Source organism: Schistosoma mansoni, assembly GCF_000237925.1.
Source record: "Schistosoma mansoni, WGS project CABG00000000 data, chromosome 2 unplaced supercontig 0193, strain Puerto Rico, whole genome shotgun sequence".
In the NCBI taxonomy this organism is placed as follows: Eukaryota; Metazoa; Platyhelminthes; class Trematoda; order Strigeidida; family Schistosomatidae; genus Schistosoma; species Schistosoma mansoni.
Genome location: NW_017386002.1, coordinates 326,368 through 337,052, shown reverse-complemented (window position 1 = coordinate 337,052; position 10,685 = coordinate 326,368). Strand labels below are relative to the sequence as shown.

Below are 10,685 nucleotides of genomic sequence, written 5' to 3'. Positions count from 1 at the left end.
TGTTCACATGCTTTAATCATCTGTTATCTGGTTTATCTCTTTTATGCTTTTTTTTAATGAATGTCTTATACAAAATTAATCATATTCAGTCTATAGTTCATTGATCTAATTCTTAGAAAAAAAAAGCTGGTTTCTATCCTTTTTTTTCTGATCTTATTCTATATTGATCAATCAACTAATATTGAAAATATGGTAACATATTAGAAGAGGAAGACCAAAGAACACATGATGGTGGGGAAATGGAAGCCGATATGAAAAGAATGAATGTTAATTGGAAAGAACTGAAAAGGATTGTTCAGAAAGGAGTTGGATAGAGAATGCTGGTTTGTGGCCTATGCTTCTCCATGAGGTGTAACAGGCGTAAGTAAGTAACTAATCACTGTGTTTTTTTTATCAGAATTGATCAGTAACAACATTATATCAGCACTGGTATGGATGGTTGACAATTTTAGTATTAAAAGGAATTCTAACTCTACTTTTTAATAGTAGCTTTTTAACTGTGAGTTCTTCATATATGTTTCAGTTATTATCTTGAAAAAGACCCATAGTATTAACGAATGAATTCTAATAAATTATTTCCATTTTCTTCAGTTCCCCTGTTAGCGGAACATAGATTGGATTAAAGCATGTTCCATGAACGACTGTGCTGATGCACGCTGATTGGCTAATTCTTACCCAATCAGCGCCAGTCGATGCTTGGAGAAGACTCTAGGATCTTCTCATGTAAAAACTATAAATATACTAAAATATTTCTTATTGTGCTTCTTACGTCCATCTATTCTTGTTATCCGGAATATAATTTCTTCCCTATTCAACCATGTTCCCATTTGGGGACTTGTTGAGCGTATTGGTTTCCAAGACTACTAAGCAATAGGAATAGATGGGTCATAATAAGAAAAATTATAACATTCCCTCCATCTTTAAAAAACTTTCTTCACTACTTTAAAATGAAAACTCTATTGCAACTAGTCATTTTCCAGGATGATTTGATGTAATCATATTAGTACTGTATTGCTTCAACCTTTCACAACTCATGTGAAAATGTGAGGTAAAATAGAGAGAGAGATAAAATTAGCAATGAAAATGGGAAGAATTGATTGGAATACAGCATAAAATGGACTTTGAAATGATAGATTACATATGTACGACAGGTAGATGATTTTGATGGAATCGTGTTTTCTGGACCATAGGCTGTGATAATGTTATCTAGAATGACAATGAAATGTTCCTAAATGAACCGTCCAGCTAAGAAAGTGCAATAACAATGCTCCATGTTTAGAGACAGAGACTACGTATCTTCCTTATCTTCATAGATTTTGACTATTGTCGCTCTTAGTTGGGAGTCATTAGTTTCATATGTTTCATATGCTTTAATCCAAATCTTCGACGGCTGATGTTATGATCTAATAATCCTTTTTAATTCTGCTATCACTCCAGCTGAGACGGCGGTGATTGGGTGAATTTGCAAGGTACTAGTTAATTTTTTTGATGAGGATTCATAATCTTATCAACTGTCTTAACTGTTTAGCCGAATGATATTTGGATATCGTTAACCTAATAATCATAGAAAATATTGAAAATGCTTTAAATATACCATTTGATAGAAACCTCACTCATATTATCAATAGATTACAGTTCCATATCAACAAAGTTAGCTCTGTCATATAATGTATCAATCCTTGAGATATATTTGGATAAACATTTAAAACAAATAGTGGAAACTAAGGGAAATCAAATGAATTTTGAAAAGCAGCAATCACTCTTCCTTGATATTTATGTTCTATAGCCCCCAAATGCCCTGGTACGGCCGAGAGTAGGGAAAGTCCGCTCTCCCTCTCCAAATACTCTCATTTGATCATGTGTATATAGCCTCTGCCAAACAAGTCCTACTCGTTACCTTCTCGCGGCATTACTGTTGTTTACGAAATTGAGAGAACGAAAAACGAATGCCCGACGGTTTAACCGGGTTGGTGGACATGGGGAGTCCACCTAGGGGAGTCGGAAAACCCTGATTCCAAACCAATAGTGCACATGGGCTCCATTATCCTGAGGGAACAAATGGCGTACCAATCAATCAATGGTTACCGGCTATCATAGGACTGCATCTTTTTACGATGCTCCACAGTCTTGTGGATCAGATCTTTAGGTCAAAGGCTCTGAGTGTGGCCCCCTAAGGAAACCACCTGTTTCGGTTTGGGCACCTGGGCAGTATCACAGTCCTCACAAAAATGAAATGAGATTTGTGCGGCGCACATATATATCTGGTGTCCTTTTGTATCAATATTTATGTGTTTATATAAATAAATTAATTAATGTTCTATTTGTTGTGCTATTTTTTTCTAATTCACGTATCCGACTAATACGAGTTATCGATCCTGAAACCAACTCATACTCATTAAATAAACAATGGTAATCAGTCAAAACTCATTAAACATATGAAATGGTTATTGATTAAAAATATGTACATCGAGATCATATTGAGGATAACTAAGATAACAGACAGTTCAATCGTTTAGTTTGTTGTATACAATTAGTTTATGAAAAGGTGTTTTTGTTTATAAAGAGTAAATTAGAAATAAACATTAAGTTGTAAAATAGAAAGCTAGAGGTGACCAGATCAAAACATGGCACAAATCTATGAAGTCATTGACAAGTGGACTGAGCCATGTTGGTAGGTGTAGACTACCTGGTTAGGATTCGCGAGATGATAACAACCGATGGTTAGAGACCTTGAGTGACATGACTCAAAATCATTTACAATGGCGTAGTTGCATCCACTCTTTGTGTTCTGCCAAATTCTAATCTTTTGAATTCTTCATGTCTATCGTTTTTCTCTTTCCAAATTTATTTCACTAGATTATACTCCTTAAATACCATCTCCAAACCCTAGTCTTTCCGATTACTGCTTATACTCTTACTACCTCTAAAACTATGGGATTAGAATCGACAACTTCATCTCTGTGCTAATGTGGTATGGCAACTTGAACTGATGTATGTACGTACGAAGTTTTACGTTTTGACTGACTGATTGATTTCATTATCTTGTCACAAACAATATAGACCAGAAAATGTCAGCTGAATGTTTTGTGGTTTTAAAAGACTGTCAGGAAGTTTAAAAGCAAACAGAATGATCATTATAACCGACTATTTCATTTCCTTTAAAAAATGATTAGAATAAGTATAAAAAACAAAATAAATTTATTCTCATGTAGAAAACTCATTCAAATCAATTGTATGCTTATTCTCAAGAGTCAGTCAATCAGCTACAACGTAGGACCAGGCACATATGTGCATCAGTCCAAGTTGCCATACTTCAAGACAACACAAAATAATAACCGGTATTTCATTGGTTCTTCAGTTGTTCTTTGAAAGTTCTAAGCAAAATACATTTTTATTGGGGATTGCATAATGAGATAAAGTTCTTAAATGATCGCGTATTAATTCATAGTTATTGTCCTTTGAAGTTGGTGTTTTTTTAATCTTTAGATATATATAATCTACATAAATCTATATGTACTATTATAAATGAGATCTTTGATATCAACTTATGATCAAAAAAAATCGATCAAGGGCTGTTTATATATTTACATTATATTTAGTAATTTCAATAGTTGAAATCATTAGTCAATTGAAGCTAGATCATCATGGAAAACTTGGAAGAACAGGACAACCGTTTCGTCCTATTGTGGGATTCCTCAGCAGTACGTATCCACGATCCCATCTCGCCAGATTCGAACCCAGGACCTATCATATGCTCACTAGTGACTGGTTTCAAGAGATACTTCCTGGAGTTCTAGTGAGAAGCAGTGACCAGTGGAGTTCAACTAGGTCTGTTGTGAGATAGTAACTCACTGAAGACAATGGTGGATGTGTCGCTCAATTTCGTGGACTGGTTAAAGGTAGACATTAAGACCGTTGGATGCCGGCTTAGTGGTCTAGTGGTTAAGCGCTCGCGCGCGGGACTGATAGGTCCTGGTTTCGAATCTCCTGAGGCGAAACTGTGGATGCGTATGGCTGAGGAGTTCCACAATAGGACGAAACGGCCGTCCGGTGCCTCCAGGTTTTCCATGGTGGTCTAGCTTCAAATGACTAATGATTTGAATTATAAAACTACTAAAATCTCGACAAACTCCCCCCCCCTCTGATATAAGATTGTTGTTTAAAAAAATATTAACATTGATTTCCCGTTCTTGTGTTGTACTCTTATAGCATGATTTATTGATTATTACTCATAAATGCACTGTTGCATACATATGCTACTCGTTCTCATTTATCAGCTGTCTTTCTATCTTTACAGATCACACTGATATTCTTATTACATGATTAGTCTGGGTACACATCTTGAATTATATCAGTCATATTTGGAATCACAGGGGGTTTTGTGGAGAATTTTAGTATTTTCATAGTTGAAATCATGAGTCAATTGAAGCTAGACCATCATGGAAAAGCTGGAAGCACTGGACGGCCGTTTCGTCTTATTATGGAACTCCTCAGCAGTGCGCATCCACGATCCCACACTCGCGAGATTCAAACCCAGGACCTACCAGTCTCGCGCCAGAGCACTTAACCGATAGACCACTGAGTCGGCCGGCATCCAACGGTGTTAATGTCTAACTTCAACCAACCCAAGAAACTGAGCAACCGTTCGCCATTGTCTTCAGTGATTTACAGTGCTTCCAGGTTTTCCATGGTGGTTTAGCTTCAATTAACTCATGATTTCAACAATGAAAATATTTGGAATCATTGAATACTTATAATTATGGACTATGAGACTGAAAAATAGACTCGAACATATCTCCTTCTGACAACTTAAGTAACATCTCATATTTTTATTTGTATATTATTTATATTTCCGTATGTTATCAATCATCTGTAACCATTTTTTTTGCAATAACCCTATCATTATTTTGGACTTGATTTATTTAATCCGCTACAATAGTCACGGTAACAAAATCATGAATGTCATAATACCTAGGCATATAGTGTTCATCATTATAAGTTATAATCGATTTTATAAGGTAATTGTAAATCACGACTTAACAATGTATTATAATATGAACAAAGTTTAATAACTAAACCAATTGTTTCCTTTTGTTTCATTAAATCAGAATGAAAGTATTTAAACGATTATGTGAAATTGTACCAGAAGCAATTAAAAGTAGAAGCGCAAAGAGCGACAAAAATTAACTTAAAGAGTATGTGAAGTGAAAGCGATAATCAGTCAGTCAGCTACAACGTCGGACCAGACATATATATGCATCGGTCCAAGTTACCATACCTCGTTAGCACAACAAGATAAACACCGAATTCATAGAAGTAGTTAATTTAGTGGTGGTAATATATAAAAGAAAGATCGCATATAAGGATATAGTATAGGAAGAATAAATCTGAAACTATAATGAACGTTTTTTTTGTTGTGTTCTCAGAGTTGTGTGATTTAATTGAGAAGCTTTCACTCTCGTCTTGGACATCGACAGATCTTAATCCACATAGAAGTAAGCTGTATAATTAATCTACAAGCACAAAGTCAGTCTATCCTGAAAATCTTATTCGTAAATAATTACTTTTAGAGGTTATCACAACTTAATGGTAAGCGTAAGGCTTTTTTTGGTTTCGCCTCATCATCTTGTTGTAGGTAACATAAAATAAATTGATAACAACAAATTCTGCACGTCCAGACCAGGAGATTCATCTGTTGACTTGGAATACGGATATGATACAGTTCCGTTTGCGGAAGACGCTAACAAAATATAGGGTCTTCTGACCACCTTAAGTAACAATCCAAACATGTTTGGGATGCAGTTCTCTCCCTCTAAACGTAAAATGTTACTTCAGGATCGGCTTGAGTCATCACCTGAATCAGAAATAGGTAGTGTAGTTGGATGTATCGACCGTTTCATTTACAAGTCTCACCAGTACTGATGGTCTGGTGTCTAACGAAATTTCGGCACGGATTCACAAGACTCGATTGGCTATTGTCAACTTGCGTCATTTGTGAAGTAGGAGAGATATCTGTTTTTTAACCAGAGGGCAAGTTTACAGACAAGCAGTTTGCTCCTTTTTAAAAACATGACCATTAAAAGTAGAGGATATTTGTAGGTTACTAGCATTCGATAATAGATGTCTACGGAGCATTGTCAGTATACTTTGCAACCACGGAGTAAGCGATTTCTGGGTTAGGAAGAGTACCAGGTAAGGATGGGAAATCGATTAGAGGTAGTAAATCTTCACCAACTGAGGTGGTTGGGACGTGTGTAACGTATGCCCAACCACCACATACTTCAACAGGCGATGTTTTCTGGTGCAGCAGCAAGCTACAAGAAAGCTAGGGACGACCAAACCATGACATCAGTACATTAAGTCACTGACAACTGAACTTAGCCTTGTCACTAGGTAAGTATTTCCTGGATGTGGTCCACGTGATTATCGTTACCAATAGTCAGACTTTGAATGACATGGCTCAGAACCGTTTAGAATGGCACAGGTGAATTTGTTCTAGCCCCAAAATGCCCTGGTACGGCCGAGAGTGGGGAGAGTCTGCTCTCCCTCTCCAAATGCTCTCATATGGCCACGCGAATATATAGCCACTGCCAGAGAAGTTCTACTCACTGCCTTCTCGTGGCGGGGGTGTTGTTCACAAAAGTGAGAGGACGAAAAGCGAATATCCGGCGCTGTAACCGGGTTGGAGGAAGCGAAAAGTCCACCTAAGGGAGTTGGAAAACCCTGATTCCAAACCAATGGTGCACATGGGCTCCAGTATCCTGAGGGAACAAATGGCGTATGAACCAATTGTTGGCCACCGGCTACCATGGGACTGCATATCCACACGATGCTCCACTGCCTTTTGGATCAGATTTTTAGGTCAAGGGCTCCGAGTGTGGCGCCCTAAGGAAACCACCTGTTTCGGTTTGGGCACCTGGGCAGTATCACAGCCCTCACACGAATCGAATGAGATTTGTGAGGCGCATATTTACCTGGTGCTTCCTTGTACCAATATTTATGTGTTTAAATAAATTCTTCCCCCAAATGCTGAGATTCTAAATTCCTCAAAACCTTTCTCGTTTTATTCACTAATTTATATATTCTTTCCGAGTCGTAAATTCGACGCCTTATCTTCCCTATTAAGTTTTCAGAGCTCATATTTAGGCTGGATAAATACAATGACTAATAACATTTTGAATCACAACGAGTATGTGCGCAGTATAAGTCAATCATTCTCAATTTCGAGATAGAGACAAGTATACATTAGTTCAGGTTCTTTTGCAATGTCGGCACAACGATATGAGATTAACAAGATGAATGATTATAGAGTTAAAATAATTCTTTTAGCAATTATGGTGAGAAACGATGAACATTGAGTATTGTGCGAAAACGAATGTGTACAGATCAAAGAACACCGAAACTCAAGACCCAGGTAAGATGAAGTGTGTTAGCATTAAATACTAACCATTGATTGGAAGTCGTGTATCCACGCACTCAAATAGCAATAAGGAAAAACATTACCATTGATTACCACAATTCGCACTACGCATGTAATGTTAAGCAATTGTAGGCCTTAGGAACCACTTAGCACTTTGAAGATTAATAATTACAATTATAATTCCGAACAAAGCAAACATTGTGTAGATTGTCATATCTGTAACACCCCAAAGAGTAGAACTTGTAAGACTATAAACTAGATCGAGAATAGCAGTGCATGGCATCTCAAATAATCACAAAGTCGATATTAGAAAAACATCGAGATAATGGAAGACTTGTCCGAATCCAAAGGAAAGGGAGTGACTGAACCCTCCAAAATATCGCAGTCCCACTATCTTCAGTAGAAAAGGTCATATGACTTGGACAACCCATCCGAGATACCATGCATGATTCACATATCACACTCAGCTACAACGTAGAACCACGCACATATTTGCATAGGTCCAAGTTGCCATACCTTATTAGCAAAAGATGAACACCGAATTCACACTATTTTCACACACACAAATTCAACTTCATCTCTTCACATATAAATACATAAGCACGTCTCACATAAGTTATCTTGACAGGGATGACATGGCACGGTCACGGGATGTCAAAAGACTCGATTTCCCTGCTCTTTGGGACATTACAAGTATATCATTTCCATTTGGGTAGAGCGTTGGCTCGTTAATACACCAAGACTGAGAACACGAGAAACGGCAGCAAAAACACGCTGTTGACGAAGTAATACTACTTGGTAACCCGAAAGGAATAAAAGAGTGGGCTTAACCCAATGCGTGAATCGGCTCAAAATCACACGCATATTTATTTTATAAAATAAATAAAACACATACGTAGGAAGCCAACGGTGTCCCGGCGGCGTACAAACAAGTCTTGACGGTAACTGCCAAACATAACCACCTTCGATGAGCTGTTGACCAACTCGTCCTAATACTTTGCAGCTAACGCATTAAGCGCACCCCTATCTAGTGAGGAAGGTATTTCTACGACTCGAAAACCTTGCAGCGTGATCGGACAATGAAACAAGTACCGTACACAGCTAAGCTTACAATATACATAACAATTACATGTACACACCTCTCGATCCAAGGAACTTGACTCCGCAACCCACACAGTGAGCGATGACACCTCAGTTAATGAGCCACTCTGGACACTCGAGCATAACATGGACAGAAGAACTCGTTTGTTAAGTTACCAGGCAGGAATATATTTGTTAGAAAATGACAACATATAAATGAGGAATCGGAGACAAGTTAAAGCTTGGTAGCTCAATAGTTTAACACGTTTTGGTGGAACGTTTTATATAGCATCTATGTCCACATCGTCATCTTCATCATCCGTTACATTAGTAGCAGGAACACTGGCGTTGTTTGACCCATTAATAGGTTGAGTGATCTAAGAGCAAATCAGTTAATTTAAAAAGGACATACTGTATGGCCATTCGTTTCAGACTCCTCCTCAGAACTTTCTGACTCTTCCTCTTCAGCTTGTCGCAACCATGTCACCATAGGAGAGCAACGAGCCAGTATTTTCGCACTCAGCTCGCGAGATACGAATTTTTTTGAAGGCTATAATTTAATATAACTTCAATAAAGCACTTACTCCTTTGTCGTACCAACCCAAAATAACGTCTTCTTCAATAACGTCGCAGTCGTACAACGTTTTAAGAAGATGACATGCCTTATCTACTAGATTTTGATCTGAATGTCTCTCAATAAGCTTCGCCATGGCACCCCATGTATATATTTGGGCTCGTTTCTGATCTTCACCCGATCGAGTAAACAAGAGTAATAATGGGGAGTATTTCTTTATATCAGTCAGTATAGTAGAGGGATTATTAAACAACACCTCTGCGATAACCAACACAGCACGTGGGCCAAGACTTAGGCGGTCCGCTTCCAGTTTCACTTCCTTACGATTTGCCAAGACTTTATCACATTTATGCATCTGTGACAAGTGTTTGTAAAAAATATCCGCTCTTTCGGTTTCAGAGCGCTCTACGTCGTCGCACAGAGCAAGAGACTTTGCCATAGCCGATAAAGTGTTGATCCTCTGGCGTCGCGCCTCCTCAGTAGTGTCTTCTAACCAGTCGTCATCCTCATCATCTTCATCAGCATTAACAGGACTGTTGCGACTATTTTCGTCTCCATTAGGGTTTGCATCATTATCGTCATCTGACAGTAACGGTCTGTTATTTCACTTACCTTCATTATCACCTTTCGTTTTCTTTCCTTTCTTTTGCTTCGATTTCGCCGGAGTAGCTTCTGGTTCTGGAGGGTTTTTGACAATATACTGGGTCAGCCTGTGAGTAACGTCCAGTTGTCCCTGACTTCCACATGCTTTACATGTTGTAGCAACTGTACCTCCTCGTTTGTTGACGTGCTATTAAAAATAGAATAGCTTTTTAACAGAACTAACCATGGTAGTCTCCGGATTCCCGCAGCTTTGGCACAACACAAACTTCTTAATGAAGCCATCTAATAGTTCCTGCAATTTATCTGCTTGATGAGCACCATTAACGATGTAGCGTTCATTCTTCTCGTCTACATGGATTTGAGCTCCTAGCTCGCACCCAAAGAACTTAGTGAGATCTAAAGCTGTTTAGATAGTCAAATAAACATACAAATGGGTTTTCGGTACAATGCTTTGGCGATATCTGACACATTTACGATGACTGTTTTAATACCATTCCCTTTACCCTCTACCTACACAGGTCTCAATACAAAGTTAAAACCATACCTTGGCAGTAAGTTTCGGCATTTTATACCTGTAAAAGGTATCTTCAACCTCTCGATTGATGTTGATAGCCATTTTCGATGACACCAACTACCATCTGCCTGTGGATGATTACAGCCTTCAACCATGAAACAGGATGGGCACCCAGTCTATCCATATCAATTAGTACGCTAGACGACCTTAAACAGACTTACAATCTAACTTGGAATTAGGATCCAAAGAAAGACAACGCCAAGATTACGGGTCTGACGCAACGGATGACTGCACATTAAAACAACGGAAGTGGGACGGCAGTATTCAATAAATTATAGTTAATAGTATAAAAATAAAATACCAACTGTTCAGAAACTGAATGTTTTTAAATTTATGTATTAGGCACTTTCGTTCGAGAGAACTACACTTTTCTCCCTATTCAAATACGAAATAATAGAGGTGGGTTATCAAAATGACTGACTAGGAATGGCTCA

At 38.0% G+C, this 10,685-nt stretch overlaps 1 protein-coding gene across 1 annotated transcript; it reads right to left on the bottom strand.

The window, feature by feature from the left end:
* Nucleotides 1-8,781: 8,781 nt before the first annotated feature.
* Smp_122840 lies at nucleotides 8,782-10,293 on the bottom strand (the record flags this gene model as incomplete). The annotated part of the gene is made up of 7 exons (XM_018791519.1): nucleotides 8,782-8,877; nucleotides 8,913-9,050; nucleotides 9,085-9,656; nucleotides 9,687-9,864; nucleotides 9,901-10,073; nucleotides 10,106-10,187; nucleotides 10,222-10,293. 7 exons carry the CDS (start codon nucleotides 10,291-10,293, stop codon nucleotides 8,782-8,784), a joined length of 1,311 nt encoding a protein of 436 aa, XP_018645327.1.
* Between the last annotated feature and the right edge of the window lie 392 nt (nucleotides 10,294-10,685).